Raw genomic sequence first — 16,733 nt, 5'->3', positions numbered from 1 at the left:
GAACTGGTTTTCAGTTCCTAACCCTGAACAACATGAACAAAAGAACACCACATTCCTGTCAGATTCCACATCCAATTATTACCATCGGCTGAAAAACAGCCAGTGAGCGAATGTTTTTCTGGTTGTCCAACAGCGAGAAGTCTCTCAGAGTCGTTCCCCATAATCACCCTGTGAGTGATCTAAAGAAGAGCAATTACATTTCATCAGCGCTATTTATACATCAGCGGAAAACGAGTGTGCATAATTTAGACACCAGTGTCTGTGTCAATATCTCATTAAAGCTAATGAGAGTAAGAGGGTGTGGGAACGCTAGCGGTGACTGTCACAGATGTTTGTGCTGTCAGTTTCAGCTCCAAATAAAACAAGAGACAATAGAGGGGCCACTAGCGCCCATGTTCACACTCGCATACTTCCATAAGACCTACATACAATAACACAGAAACCAAGCACCAGTTTTAAATGTTCAACAAATTTTAGTATGCGCTGTCTATTAGACGGTCTGTGAATGCTCTGGGCGAGTGCCATTGGAAGCTTAGGCTATGTTGAAAAAATTTTTTGGAATGATGAAATTGTACAGAGAAAGATCCAGATGTTCAAGGAATGTTCTGGATTCTGCACTGACAGCATTCAAATCAACCTTATGTATAGGCCAAGGCACCAGAACAACATGCGTTTCTAAAGAACTTCAAGCAGTGTTACATTAAAAGAGAGTTAAAATAGGGAAGAACCAAGAACATTCTATTAATGTCTTAATTTTGACCAGAATGTGATGCTAAAGTCATGGGTTCCGTTCTGAAAGAATGTATGGACCACCCAAAAAGAAAAATTATTTCATTATTCCAAACCTGTTTGACACTGACTATTTTTAAGAACACTAAAGATATTTTAAGGAACATTGGTGACAAAACAACATTGACATCCATTGTATGGACACAAAACCACAGAGACATTTCTCAAAATATCTTCTTTTGAGTTGCACAGAAGAAAGAGTTGCATAGAGGTTTGGAACGACACAAAGGATAATACATGATGACAGAATTTGTTTAATTCCCTTTAAATGCATTGTAAGACCCTTTAAAAGCGTAATGCATTTTACATTACGAATCTAATGCATGCACTTGTAAATATGACTTAAACGTTCACCTCCCTATGTAAAAGCAGATCTCTGGCTTTAAGGTGAACTTTATCAAAGGCGTTTGGCTTTTAAAGGAGTAGTTCACTTTAAAATTTGCCCCCGTTCACTTTCCATAGTAATTTAAAAAAAAGTACCAAGGCAGACTTTGTGAGGTTCATGTAGACAATGTGTCTGAGGCACACACAGACATTTAAACAGGATGAAAGAGAAAAGATTACAGCCCTCTAAGCTGCAATAGACTTCATTGATTTATAATTAATCAAGGACAGAGCGGGGCAGCAATATTCCACCTGGACATAATCCCCTTTAAATCATCCGCTTGACATAATAAACACAATATGGATGTTCGCTTCCAACATACAGCGACAGTATCAATGTTAGAAGTGTCTATTCTGACAGTAATTACACGACATGAATTAGTAAAGAAGGATATTGAGTTTTCACTTCACTGTGGCAGTCAAAATGGCAGTACTAAACTGAGGTGAAAGAGCCAATGGTGTGTTGCGCCCTCTGTAGGCTGACATCAAAACTCCATTAAAACCAGCTTCACTTGTGTGCATTTTGAAGCCATTTGGCATCTATATGCTAGTGTACTTTCAAACTGTGACAAAATAAATGCACATAAATACACACATTTCCTTCTGCATTTATTAATCTTAGTACATATATATTTCAACATTTACAAATACATAAAGTTAACAATATTTAATGCAAAATGAACAAAGATTAATAAATGCTGTAAATGCTGTTCGTTTATCTGAGCTAATGCATTCATGAATGTTACTGAAAAGAACCTCACTGTAAATGTTTGACATAAAATGTGTAATTACTATAGAAATGAATATGAAATTTAGTGGCCTTAAAAATATGCTTCGTTCCTATTAATGCACACTATATAATTGCGTTATAAAGAACCTCACTGTAAATGTTTGACATAAAATGTGTAATTACTATAGAAATGAATATGAAATTTAGTGGCCTTAAAAATATGCTTCGTTCCTATTAATGCACACTATATAATTGCGTTATAATTTTCTTTTGATCTTGACTGAAATGTGAACCTAAATCATTTGTTAATGAGTTTGCCTGACTGCTGCAGTTGAGAAGAGCTCATGCAGACAGTGATACAGCAGCAGCAATTACACCTCTATTACATGCAGTCTGCCATGCAGGGAGAAGAGGAAATGAGGCAGGAAGTGTGCTGTAGGCTACAGAAGAAGACAGCAGGCAAAGCGGCGGCAGACAAAGAGGGGAATGTATGCCAGAATACTGCTGCGTGCTGCTCAGTTTTAATGCACCGTGAGCAGTAATGTTTTGAGAACGCTAGATAGTTGAGATAGCGCTTTATATACACTATAGGCAGTATTTACACTTCCTAGCATTTAAGAACACCAAGATAGAACTAAATAGAATAGAATGCAAGGATATCAATACACTTTCCTTATAATGTAATTACCAACTTGAACATTAAATATTAAAACAATATTAAAATGGCACAAACCTACACCAGAACAGGCAAAGATGTTCAACACATACATGTGTAAATAACGTAGACCAACAAATAAAAAACACAGCGGAACAGCTCAAATCACCAAACTTTCAATAAAAAGTAATGACCAAAAAACGAAGAACACTGTTGAACGATAACTGTGGTACAATGAAAGCACATGTTTTGTATATACGTTTCAAAGCAACATAAACAAATGTTACTCTGCATGCTCGCTTTTGGGGCCCGAACTTAACTTCCGGTACACATTCAAAGAATAGAGTCCCTGTAGATTATTTCTGATAACAAGCAAAAGAAATAGCTAGAAGGTTAAAGGATTGTCTAGCCAGTTTGATTTTTGGTTACAAGTAGTAGAACCGTTACTTGGTTAAATTTAAATGTGACCCACTACATTATCCATTTAACAAATTGTATATTTAATAAACATTTTATAAAAAAAGTATAAATTTATATAAATTAAATATAAATAGTTATATATATATATAACAAACACAGACCGGAAGTTAACTTCGAGCCAGATGAACTTGGCTATAGACAATGAATCCATCTATAGATGGATGGATGATTGGATGGACGAAGAGAGACACTGACCTGCTCTCTGAACTGTTCCTGAGGATGGCAATCTGTGACGTTGACACAGCCGAGCAGGCAGCCTGTAGGATACTCACATGGAAACTGAGGCTCTGCACAATAAAACATAAATAAAACAAATCACTGACTGCACCATGTACCATCTTGTAAGATCCAGCAGCTTTAGACAGTAATGGCCGAAATGTTTGGATAACAGACTCACCCTGTTTATCAATGTGGCGGTACATGGCCTCTACCTGCGCTATGTCTTGAGGTGAGGGTCTGTTAGCAGCGGCAGCGATCCACAGGCGCCCCCTATGGGATGTGTACCACGTTCTACCTTCCACCCTACAAAAATAATGTGTGTTTCATGATGTTTGCTAGACTTACAGCTCTGTGTATATACAGAATGTTTGTGTTTAACTGATCTGTACCTTTTGATGCCTTTGACAAGCAGAGAAGCCCATGGCTGATGCATGCTGAGACACCAACCACCGTCTGAGATCTCCTGCAGCTCTCTATCTTGAAGTCTCAGTCGACCTGCGCTCAGTTTCCTGGGCACTGCTTACGGTCTTTGATGAAGACTTTTTCGAGGAGCTACCACCGCCCACATCAACCCACTGATACAACGGAAAAAATCAACAAAAACACAAACATTACCATCTTCTGAGCCATTTTTGCTGTGATTTTTCCTCAACACTTAACCCATTTGTCCCAGCAGTAAGCACAAATATCTACAGATATTTCATACTCTTCGTCATACATTTTTTTGTGAAATGTTTGAAATGTTTTGTAATGCCAAACGGTTTGATATTTTAATAAATGTTGACTTTTTTTGACTATAAGCTCTTTGTTTGCACCCACCTCTGGTGCCGGCTGCCCAATGTTAGGGTTAACCAGCTCTCTGAGGTGCGGTCGATCAGTAGAAACAGACTTCTTTGTTTTTTGGCCAAAAGAACCAGAGTTGAGGGCATTGACTGTCTCATCAAACCTGTTACAACCAGAATAGCAACCGTTTAATTTGAATTTACGCATTCTTTTTATACAAAGTCAGTTACATTGCATACAAGCTACAATTTTTTGATCAAAATCAGAACTTGAGGAATAAACATGACGTTATTTATACAATAATGCTCTGCAGATTTAGCAACAGGAACAAAGGATGCATTGCATCAATAACAGAATCAGGTACTGTAGGTTCTTACTTCTGGTAGTAAGGACTCAAATTCTCCCCCTCGTCCAGCACTCGTCTCCCAGCAAAGTCAAGTGTAATCTTTCGATCTTTGCGAGATGCGTGTCGAAGCTCCCGGAGCTCCTCCTCTCGTTTGCGTAATGCATCACGCTCACATGGAGACAGCCACTGGTTAGAGTCCGTTGCGAAGTAATCTGACTCATCATCCAAAACTTGTGTTCTCTTTACACTGATGGAAAGAGTAGAGTCTAGTCAACTGTGCAACATCCACTTATACGGAAAAAAATATTTTCAATGAAATAAAAGCCCACCAATCATAAACCATTTACATGGTTAGTTAAAGTAGCATTGGTTTGAGCAACATGAATTCAATCTTTTTAAACATATTTAGGACCAACATAATTCAAAAGCTTAAAGTCATTTTGTAGTTTTCTGAAAGTTATTCCCATTATTTGCGCAATTTCTATCAGATGGTTAGAGAATAGTTCAAAGGGGCTGAAGATATGACTCTGTTAACCCAAGCGATTCGTTCCATAGTCAAGTGTATTTGGACAGACACACCTGTTCTTGTCAAACTCTAGAAGTTTGTCTTTATGCTGTACAGCTTTTTCCAGTCCTGCTTTTATTTTGGCCTCTTGGTGGGGCAGATTGTCCCGCTCAGACCCCTCTGAGGTACAATAACAAACAAAGAAATGTTTTATAACTGAATAGGTTGTTGCATCATATAAATATACAAGATCTTAACAATATTTCTCACCTCCCATGAGTTTTTTACGAAGCTTTTGACTTTTGTTGGAGTCTCGTTGCAGGATTTCTTGCTCCTCATTAGTGCAGACCTGAAATGTTTGTGAAAGGTCTTAAATTCCCATTCATGTAAAATGTTCCATTGCATATATCAGTCCTTAAAAATAGGTTTGCTTTCATCTTCATCTTCTTTTTTCTGATTTGTAATAAAGTATGACCTGGAAATTGTTATCATTTGTGCCTTTTTGACACAAGGGTGAAGTACCTCTCGCTGACAAGCAGGCAGTAATAACAAATGAAGTAAAGAATAAATATAATGGGTTGACTTTTATTCATTTTTGAGGCAACAGAGATCAAGCTCACCAGACTGCCACAAAACAAGCATGGACCGGACCCTTCCTGCTCGCACACAATCCGCCCACAGCTCAGACAGTTGTTAATGAGTTTGTGTTTCTGAGCAAGACAATCACAGGGCTGACGGCCGGGCAGCAAAATAGCCAGCTTGTCTCGACCCTCTTTGGCATAGAGATTCACAAACTTGTTCTTCTTTTTCACTGAAGATGAACTGCTGTTCTCCTGTGCCTAACAAGGGCAAAGCTCTGTGTAACTCCATCTGCCCACTAAGACTTAATGTAATACTTTTTCAATGTTTGAAAGAGGTTGCTGTACCTTCATCAGGTCAATAGGAGTTTTCACAGGCTCTGGTTCTGGTTGAGAGACACTCATCATCTCCTGCCTGTTTCTTCCCTTTCGCTTTGATTTCTTCTGAGTGTCTTTAGGTGTTGTGTCAAGATCATCTGCATAGAGTAGAGATTTTTATAAATATTGCTTTTCAAAAATGTATATCAATGCATGTACAATTCATGTTTTTACATTCAGTTAAAAAGCAAAAAAAAATTGTTTGGAAGTTTGTAATTATGGCCAGTATTATACATCTAATATTATATACTGGATAAGAAAAAAATGCAGCATTAATGAAAAAACAATGACATAATCATAAACATTTAAATTACATTAAAAATTCATACTAGAATTTGAAAGGGTTTTTTATTTAATAATGGATTCGGTGAATAAATTTTATCAGTATGAGTGTTCCTTAGATATTAAACCCATGATCTGCTCAACCAAATGAGCTACAGGCTCAACAGCAACAAACCTATAATGTTCCCTATAATATAAGAGGATGCAAAGTCACAAATATATTGTACACTGCTAATTCCTTGAGCCCCAGACGGAATCGGTGTCTGTAATTTATAAGAGTCAACACATGTATTTATTTACCCATCGTCTCATCCTTTCTGGGGATAAGCCCTGAAACATAAGGTGCTGGAGACCGACAACTCTCCCATCTCTGCACCAGATCCTCTATGAATTCCTTCTTTTTTCCTTCTGTTCCTTGTAAGAGATCTTCAACATACTCCACAATTTCATCTTCATTCTCAATGGAAATGATGTACCTGAAACAACAGGGTTCAGCTGGTATTATACAACACTCACTTTTATACAAAACATCACAGAACCTTAAAGTAGAATTTTATAGTTTGTAAGTTACATGAAGTAGACAGTATTGTGGTGTATATGTACCAATATAAGTATATTTCTTGCTAATTGTAGGTTTAATAGCATCAAAGTAAGTAGCTCTTATGTGATCCATATGGGCCTTTTTGATTATAACATGTACATAAAAAGTGAATATCATGCTTTCCTCACAAATAACAACGGAGATATTCATATATATAAATATTTTATTTTGCATTGACACGGTAATTTAAAAACATAACGTTACTTATTGACACTTTTAGTTCGTGGTTGAGGCCCACAATCAGTTCATCATTTATTATTGACTTGGTTGACATTAAACATAACGACTTTCCCATGAATAGATCTGTGCTCGTCCCTGTGTATAGTGTAAACTTTCAGTCGTGTTAGCTATAATATGACGTTATATTCATTTAACGTGAACTGTATTTCGTATCAGTTGACAACGAACAAGCTTGCGAACATTTCAGTCAAAAACGTAACATTCACTAAAGAATATACTTACTGCACAATGTCATCGCTTGCCTCCAAACCGAAACTATTCTTTAGTTCATCAACAGTCCAGCGGAGTAAAGAGTCAGCCATAATGATATTAATAAAGCGATGAGTCCCTACATACACACTCTGCTGCTCAGTTCATTGAGACTTCCGGCATTTTATTTTTCAAGATAAAAGTCCACATGCTCTTGAGGGAAACGAGTATAAAAAAGTGTACAAAAACATATTTTATATACCAAATGCATTAAAGTAAATGTAAAATAATTCGACATCATTAGACATGCCGTCGAGTGCCAGAATGAGGAATAAATAAATTGGGGGAAAAAAACATGAATGAATATTTTCATATGACCAATATTTATCGTTCCAATCGTTCTAATCTCAAATTGGATTTGTTTTGTATTATTATATTATTATAATTAAATATAATGCTACAGTAAAAATACGATTACATTGACAGTTATTTATTTGACGATTTACCCCAATAGCTTGCCATTTACAGCACAATTTAAAAAAAAAACACTGTGAAGAGAACTAATTTAGATAAATCACAGAAAAGATTACAGAGAGAGAGATTACAGTACATGAAGAAATTATGTCAAATCAGTTTTGTCAAATATATGTTTAATTGAAGAAAATTGCTCTGAAATGATCACCTTCACAATATTATCAAGCTAACACTAAACTAATTTGCATAATTTAATTAATCTGCATAAAATTAATGCATCAAAATCGTGTAATTTTATTATGACAGACTATAGTAACAAAAAGCAAGATATGATAATGCAAACATTATACAATCAATGGCGTATGAGGTTCCTTTTGTAACGTAAATAAGAAAACTTTGTAAATAAATGTTAGCACTTAAAAAATATATAAAGAAAACTGTCCTGTATCTGCTTCACAATCATTTATCAAATAGGATGATGATGACAACGACACTACATAGAATTACTAGTACATCAATGCTCATAACTGATATTCTGAAGCCTCTTTTAAAGCCTAGGTGTGTGATTGATTTCTGAGCCATAAACATTGACAAATGGAACTGTGCCCGAAGATGTAGTCTGACAAACTGAAGCCATTGTTTTAGTTAATGTTCATATGTGGAGATGGTGGAGAACATTAAATTAAGACAGCCTAAGAGATGTACTGATGGCCACAGTGTTTTGAGGGAATCACCATGAAAATCACTGCAAATGAAAGTGTTTGCACATTAAGCTGGGATAGGAACACATACATCAAAAAATATGCATCCTTCTGCTTTTTCGTCAAATTTAATGTGACATTTCCATGAGTGATTATCTGCTCATTAAATCAGTTACACTAAAAGGAACAGTTAACACAGATGTACTGTCACCTAATGTCAATTGAATAACTAGTTATTGTTTTGTTTCTTCATCCCTATTCACTGGAATTGCATGAAAATTTGAAAATTCCTCCAAACATATCAAGAGGGGTTTGGAAACCCCTTAGGGTGGGAAAAGGACAAAACTTCTATTTTTGAGTAAAATTTTCCTTTAAGAGGCACTATGAAATAAAAACTTCATAGTGTAAATCGTCCTCATGCAAAGAAATCTTTAGATATGGCCTCTACAAAGTTAGGTGCAGACATTAAGATCCCAATGGTACAGAGGATAGTGAAAATGGAAAATGCCATGAGACACAGACGATCAATAACCGATGCGGCAAACTTCCACTCGTTACACAAAGTCTCTTCCTCGTCTTGATCCCTGAAGCGTTTGGCAATGTACCGGACCTCTTCCAAGATTTTAGACAGTTCAGAGTCTCCAGGACCGCTGCTAACAGAGGACGCCTGTGCCCCGGGGAGCAGCATGTCCTCCTCGCCTGTGCCGACGAGTCGGCTGCAGATGACCCCTGAGTCAGGTGAAGAGGCGTAGTGAATCGTGTCCATTCCGCGGAAGCCGATGTACAGCAGGTTTCTGTTAGTGGACTGTGCCGCTCCAGTGCTGATGTTTAGATCCGTGCTGGACAGGCTGCTGCGTGGCTGTTTGTTGTGGCAGGCCGAGCGGACCCTGTCTTCTCCGGGTCTCTTCATCCTTAAGAACCACGCGCACCAGTTCAACAGCACCACACGTGTCTATAGAGCAAAACAAATCAAGAAAAACACTCAAGCATTTGTCACTTTAATTTCGGTATCAAATACGTTGGCTGTTTGTGTATGTACAGTACACATGCCCTCCAGGAAAGTCTCTGCTATTTACAATGTATTTAAGTGATTAACAGTGTAATGATGGCGCAGTCAGTGTTTCAAGCCAGATTACTTTTAATGCCGAGTAGAAATAAAAGCTTTACCCATTTTGGCATCTTGCCTCCATCCGGGTCGTGATAATGGTACTGCAGTACCCAGACTGTGGCTATCACAGATAGCCCAACAATAACCATGGTGGTGGCAAAATATTGGGCTGAGGAGCGAAAAGAGATACAGTAGATAAGACATACTGACCGATGAAAAAGCATAACAGGTTGGACTTACCAATTAAAGGCACAGAGTCTGATGTTGCCGGCATTATTTCTGCTACCAGAAGCATGAAAACTGTCAGCGAAAGCAGGACTGTGATCCCTGAGGGAAAAAGAAACAAAAGCTTAATATAAGAAACTATATTTGTTACTTATTTCTAGGTTTAAGTATAAATTTAAATTCTATATTTTCAAGACTTTTGAGCTGCACAATCCCTCATGTGTGATATAAATGGAGTGTGTGTATGCAGAGAGTGCCCAGCGCTTCCATACAGAACATGGTCTATTTCTCCTGCACAAGCCAGGATCTGAATCTTAAATACGCCGGGCATTGTTCTGTCCACAAGTTTACCCTGACCTTGTGCTCCGTCCCGACGGTGTAACACAGGAGACATATTCATTTAATGACTATGAAACACAGCAGTTCCCTAATTACTTAAGAAAATAATTACTTAAGAACATAAGAAGTACCATTTAACCCACATGTATCAGACACAGTCAGTTAATCCCTGGCATTTAAAGTATTGATCTTGAGGCTCAAAGACACGGTCAATGACTCGGAGCGTACCGCTGGCAGCCTCATCTCCTTAAAACCATTTAGAAGGGACAAAATGAAATAATAAATTGTGCTCTGTTGTGATTTCAGGTCTAGTCTCTTCCAAGCGGCTCCATTTGGAACTGTGACAGCATCCTCTAAATCCAGAGGACACACAGGCGTTCGGCCTTCAGCGCTCTCAGGCCACATTAATCACTGACGGCATCTTTGGCAAGCCATTAATCTAACTGCATGCCACTTACAGTTTCTCAAATGAGCGTCTGTATAAATTGTGTGCGTTGGCTCGCTGTGCTAAAGAGAATTTCTGTCGATTTAAATTTATTATACCTATTCAGCAAAAAAAGATGTGCAAAAGTAATAGATTTTATAATGCAGAACTTGACATTTATGCACTTCTTGTAAGGGCAGGGCTAGTAGAGGGAGGCCGCAAAAGTGAGTTTTCGAAATAAACCCTTTAGATGATGCATGTGATATAAGTTTCTTTAAGTATCCTGGCCTGTAGCGCTCTCTTTAGCAGTACACACATTAAGAAAGATTTACAAACATGTTGTAATATTTTTGTAGATGGTAGTGATAAGTGTATGTATCCTCATTCAAATTGAGCTTTTTCAATGCCGTGCGAATAGAAACTGGTCCGGAGATGAATATACCATAGTGAAATATAAATACTAAAACGTGTTTGAATTTATTTCATGCTGAGTATACTGCAAATCCATGTACATATTTATGTAAGTAATAAAAATAACCTGCGATTGTACTTTTGGGATTGTGTAGCCTACTAAATTGTTACACCTAAAGTGTGCAAATTGGAACAGCTAATTTGGTACTTAATGCACTTAAATTGTGTTAAGTAGTACTAAACTAAAGAAGTTTGGAACTAAAGTGACATTAAAAAACATTTTAGGCTTAATATTAGGAAATGTGCATCGTGCACAAGCAGTACTGCAAATAAAGTTTAATTAGAATTTAGTAGTCTTAAGCAATATATCAGTAAATAGAGTAAGTTAATACATTTGTAAACTAAAAAACACTGTAAACTATACAGTAAGGAGTGTATTTAAAACGCATTGCTTTTTCGCAAGGCTAGTCAAGGAATCAAGACATTTGCACTCACCAAGAGAGATTTTCTCTCCTGAGTCAGCAGGCAACAGGAAGACCAGCAGAGCCAGAGTTGAGATAAGCACGCAGGGAATGAGCAGATTCAGACCGTAATACAGCGTCCGTCTGCGCATGACCACTGTGAATGTCACATCAGGGTACGGCTCCTTACAGCAGTCATAGAATTTCTCATTCCTGCGACCTGGAACCCCTGCAATATCATGAAATACATTATATGAATGATACTTTCATATATGGAGATGGTGGTCTAGTGGGTTAAACCACTGAACTGGTAAATCAAAAAGGTTGCTGGTTCGATCCCAGCAGCCACCACCAGTGTGTCCTTGAGCAAGACACTTTACTCCATGTTGCTCGAGGGGGATTGTCCCTGTAATAAGTGCACTGTAAGTCGCTTTGGATAAAAGCGTCTGCCAAATGACTAAATGTAATGTAAATGTACTTTTTGCTCTTATGTAATGTCCAGAAATGAAGATACCCCACTTATGAATTTAACAGATTAAATGGATAGTTGAAACAAAAATCATTTCAAACCTGTAAGACTTTCTTTCTTCTGCAGAACACAAAAGAAGATATTTTGGAGAATGTTGGTAACTGAACAACCCATTGACTTGCATTGGTGCTGTGTCCATACAATAGAAGTGAATGGGTACCGCCATTGTCCGGTTACCAACGTTTTTCAGGATATCTTCTTTTGTGTTCGGCATAATAAAGAAAGTCAAAAAGGTTTAAAATAACAAGAGGGTGAGTAAATGATGACTTAATTTCCCTGTTTGGGTGAACTATGTCTTGAATAAACTAATATGAGAGCATTATAGCTTTTGTCAAAACACTGTGTGTGCAATAACCGTAAAAAAAAAACACTGATAAGCTAATAAGTCTGAGTGTGATAACATACATATACATTATAATGTGCACATTCCTTTTTATAAGACTGTAAATATATATAATTTAATTGAAAAAAATGTACTTATATACTGCAAGACCCTACCCACAAGGTCCCACTCTCCATTAGCAATATATCCTGTTATATCAGCCTCAATCATCTGTAGATCCAGAGACCATCCACCATACGTCCATGAACCAAACTTTAAATCACATCTCTGACTATCAAAGGGGAACCAGCGGACATCAATGTGGCAGGTGCTCTTAAATATCCCTGTGAACAGTAATGCATCGAACAGATTAACAAAAATGATCCATAACATAAATGACAATAGAATTTATAGATAGTAGATAACAGAACGTAGATTAATAGTTCTATAAACATAGGATGTCTGCCATATCGTAAAGTCATTTATTTAAAACTGTAATTCAGTTCAGACAGCTGATTTTTAAGGTAATTTCTTAGTATATCACCTCCCCTCCATTTCATCATCATAAAGCATTAGCAGACTTCTGATGAAGCTTTATGGAAGTTCAAGAGAAGTCAATCTCTTCAATGTCACTGAAAAAAGAATTTAGTTCTGGCACCATCACATCTATTCATGAATCAAATGCTTATCTGAGACAGAGCTCCGTTCAGCTGTGCACAGCAGGAAAGCAGGAGAAAGTGAAAGATGCAGCGCTGGTGAATGTTGCTCAGGCAAAAATACACTAAGATAAGGATTGGTCTAGCATGAAGGGTCTTTTTATAGGCTATGTGAATATTCATCAGTTTCAAAAACATTCATTCTGGGGAGATGATAACATACTGTAACTGTTCAGAATTACGTTACACTTAAACAGTGAAAAAAATACTGTACCTTTAAATAAAACAATGTGAATATGATTGTACCTGGTGGCAGATACTGGCAGGCACCTGAGGAGTTCACCAGGACATTTGTGTGAAAGGTGGCATCAAACCTTTCATCAGCACTATGAAGAACACAAGAAAGCAATGTGTTCACTGCATGAAATGTCCATAAAAGAAAATACATTTAATCAATGGATTAGTTTTGCACTACTGGGTAAGCACTGGCTGTCAGATCCTGTCATACAATCATGATTAAGTGTAATTTCCCCACATTGATTCTCAAGAGCTAAATGGACCTGAGTGACAGCAAGATAACACGGAGAACCATTGCAGTAAGTGCTTAGGCTTCATTCCAGTTGACAGAAACAAATGAGGTCAAACTCTGGAGTTCCTCGTGGATTTGCAAACTCAGTATTCATTCTCTTAGACAGCAGCACTTTTTCAGGCAATTTAGGGTCCCTAATTAAATCCTGCATAAACAGCTTTGAAAGCCATGTCTGTGTTTCTCCGCCACTCCTGTTGATAAGCTAATGAGACAGAGATCAGCAATAATTACATGTGTGACAATTATTTTATCAAACCTGTTATAAAGTAAGATGTCAGGCTTCCAAATCTGGCTGTCAGGGAATCGTACATTCGTCACACCGGGATATTCAGAGGTATTCCACCGAAGATAATGATCATTCCAGTACTGCAAATAAACATAAAAAATGTGTTAATTACTTGTCACAATAGATGTGGAGCATTTACACAAGTTAATTATTTATGGGTCTATGAGCCAATTACAAATGACAAGTTTTCAAGAAGACATTATTTTGGAAAAAACAAAAATCCTGCTAAAAATGCATGTGTCAAATATATATATATATATATATATATATACATTGTATATATTTAGGGCTGTCAAAAGATTATTTGTGACTGATTGTATGCCAAATATATATATTTTTTACATAATATACGTGTGTGTACTGTGTATGATAATTATGTAAGTGCACACACACATGCATGTATAATTTTAACAAAAATATACATGTATATATATATGTAAATATTTCTTAAATATATGCATTTATGTGTGTGTATTTATATATATATTTATCTTACACTGTACACACACGCACATTATGTATTTACCTATTTAACACGGTATCATACTTTTCTTTTTCGAACAAATGTTTGACTTCAAAAGTGCTGGTTGGCTAAAATATCATAATGCAAAGTAAAAATATAAAATCATTTAATGACACAAATACTTAATAATTATGATTAATTAAATAAATAAACTAAATAAATCACAAATATAAAAAATATATGTATATTTATAAAAATATAAATAAATAGTCATTTGTCTTACCAGCTGTAACCAGATGTTGGTTGTAAGAACTTGATTCTTCTCATCCTATTGATGATCAAATACAAAAATGACTTCAAAAACAACTTTCATGAAAGCTCAAAAGTTTACAATCTAAAGCAAGAGTGTTCAGCAACTCTATGATGTATTATTGAATAATCAGATGGTGGAACAAATACACTGGGATTATGGCCACACTTTCAGTCTTAAATTGGTGTTTGTTTTGAAAAATAACTGAATAACTACGAAGGACATTCTGGTGATGAATTGAAACTACCAATTTACCACATCCATAATCTGCATGAGACTGAAGCTGAAATACACAGTGAGAGAGTGTGTGTCATTAAACACGGGTCGCTCCAGCGGATTATAATATTTCATCAGGTCACTGTAGAGTCTTCTCTGATGTTCTCCCTGTTGTGACACTAAAACAGAATAAACATTGTCAGCGGACAGACATTATTCTCAGATGTTATGGTTACTGCTAGCAGAGAATGTTTTACAATGAGAACTGAATGGGATATTAGGGAGAACGTCCTGCAAATCAACATAGGCAGCTGCCCCATGGATGTGTCTATAGATCTAAAGCCTCATCAAAGCTTTTCTTCTTGGTTTCAGCGATTAAACCTCAACCAGTCAGTCTGATTTAGAGCACTGCATCCAACCCTTTGCTTTTAACTCCTTGCTACAGTCTTTTCATTAGGGGAATACTTAGCAGAGCACTTTGATATACCTCATGAACATATTATGCAAGCAAAAACAAAATCATGGTTAAATAACTCTGGGAGCTTTTCCAAAATTCAATAACCCCCTTTCTCATCTCAGTCGAATTCCCTTAAAATGATATCCATTCATTATTTAATTCCACTGAGGACATACTCGAGATTACATCAGGCTTTTACCCTATTCAAAATGAGTTCTTTAGTTCAAGAGCATCATACAAAGAAACATGAGTGAGCCGTTTCCCCTTGCCAGTGCAGGAACACAAAACACACAAAGCACTCTGTGTAATCTTGAATAACATTTACAGGCTAATGCCAAGGAGATGAAAAGAAAATTCAGAGTAGTTGAAGACTACACAAAAATGAATGAACTAAGTAACCCAGACCGAGGTTGCCAATGAATTACAAAAAAAAACATTTTAAAGTAAAAAAAATCAGGTTATGGGATTAAAAATATTACATTAAAAGATAAGATGTATATGTCCCAATACAGTATCGGTGGATAAATACTTGATGGGTGCTCTCTTAGCAGGTGATAAGAAGGCAATTACATGCAAATGGTTAAAAGAAAGGACCAACAATAGATAATCGGATAGATGTGACAATGGAAATTTATATTATGGAAAAGGTAACCTTTACGTTAATCTAAACTTGTTTTGGGAAAAATCAAGGAAAATGGTAGAATTTGTAAATGGCCATGTAAGTGTACTCTCTTGAATAACCCAATAAAGATACAAAAAAGAAAAGATAAAATGCCTTCATAATGTAAACTGTTAACATAAAGGTTGAAAAAAGCTGAACATGAACAAGCTTCAGGCAGGCAACATCCTAAATAAATGTCATTAAAATATACAACTCTATGGACTTTCATTTAATGTCTGATGCAGTCGAAATATATCCAAGCAGACATTGTAACCTTACAAGTGAGCAGAAATCGTTATTGAACAACTTAATTCAATTTAAGAACAATAAAGGACAATAATGCAATGAAGAATCAATCATGCATTAGCAGACTCACCTCTCCATACGCATGTTATGGTAGCGAAATAAAGAGTATATTCCCAAATTCCCATCCTCATATATACAATTCAATTAAGGACATTAAAGGAAAAGCTCGGGGCAATTCTCGGTGATTCCTCAATGCTCTTAGACGCTCTCTCAGCATCCCGCGAGCAGAAGCCAATACAGTTGATGCAGCTGCGTCAACAAAGACGTGATGCCACGCCCCCTCCGACTCTCTCTCTCTCTATCTCACTCACTACATTAGCCATTTAGCAGACGCTTTTGTGCCGTTTAATCGTGTTGATTGTTTCTCATATTTTTTAATAAAGGAAATTATAATTCATACAGTTTTTTTAATGCTAATGGATTTTCAAGCATAATGTGTAACCAAAATTAGGAGGTAAAAATACCAATCCAACATAAGAAATAGAGAAACAAAGAAAGGCAATATTTTTTAAATAAAAAGTCAGAAATAAAAAGTTTGCTTTCTTTTTAATCTTCTGTGACATTAAATTTGATCATTTTAAAGGATTTGTTTCAAATAGTTTTCATTCTTAGTTGGATTTTTGGACAACATTTCAT

At 36.5% G+C, this 16,733-nt stretch overlaps 2 protein-coding genes across 2 annotated transcripts in view; both read right to left on the bottom strand.

The window, feature by feature from the left end:
* The window catches only part of trip4 (thyroid hormone receptor interactor 4), a 50,393-nt gene extending 43,062 nt beyond the window's left edge, over nt 1-7,331 (bottom strand). The window contains 12 exon segments of the mRNA XM_056757260.1: nt 3,234-3,325; nt 3,436-3,560; nt 3,647-3,751; nt 3,753-3,832; nt 4,077-4,203; nt 4,418-4,633; nt 4,966-5,071; nt 5,162-5,240; nt 5,512-5,730; nt 5,818-5,945; nt 6,430-6,605; nt 7,193-7,331. Of these exon segments, the coding sequence (XP_056613238.1) occupies nt 3,234-3,325; nt 3,436-3,560; nt 3,647-3,751; nt 3,753-3,832; nt 4,077-4,203; nt 4,418-4,633; nt 4,966-5,071; nt 5,162-5,240; nt 5,512-5,730; nt 5,818-5,945; nt 6,430-6,605; nt 7,193-7,272 (1,533 nt within the window). The 5' untranslated portion in view covers nt 7,273-7,331.
* A 505-nt stretch (nt 7,332-7,836) lies between these two features.
* Nucleotides 7,837-16,296, bottom strand: chrna7a (cholinergic receptor, nicotinic, alpha 7a (neuronal)). The gene is made up of 10 exons (XM_056749547.1): nt 16,168-16,296; nt 14,713-14,852; nt 14,431-14,475; nt 13,655-13,764; nt 13,116-13,195; nt 12,330-12,497; nt 11,337-11,531; nt 9,683-9,769; nt 9,502-9,611; nt 7,837-9,286 (listed from the first exon to the last, which is right to left on the bottom strand). Exons 1-10 carry the CDS (start codon nt 16,226-16,228, stop codon nt 8,750-8,752), a joined length of 1,533 nt encoding a protein of 510 aa, XP_056605525.1. The 5' UTR covers nt 16,229-16,296; the 3' UTR covers nt 7,837-8,749.
* Between the last annotated feature and the right edge of the window lie 437 nt (nt 16,297-16,733).

Source organism: Triplophysa dalaica, chromosome 1 (assembly GCF_015846415.1).
Source record: "Triplophysa dalaica isolate WHDGS20190420 chromosome 1, ASM1584641v1, whole genome shotgun sequence".
Lineage (NCBI taxonomy): Eukaryota > Metazoa > Chordata > Actinopteri > Cypriniformes > Nemacheilidae > Triplophysa > Triplophysa dalaica.
The sequence above is the reverse complement of the archived record's forward strand: the minus strand, read 5'-3'. Positions and strand labels throughout refer to the sequence as shown.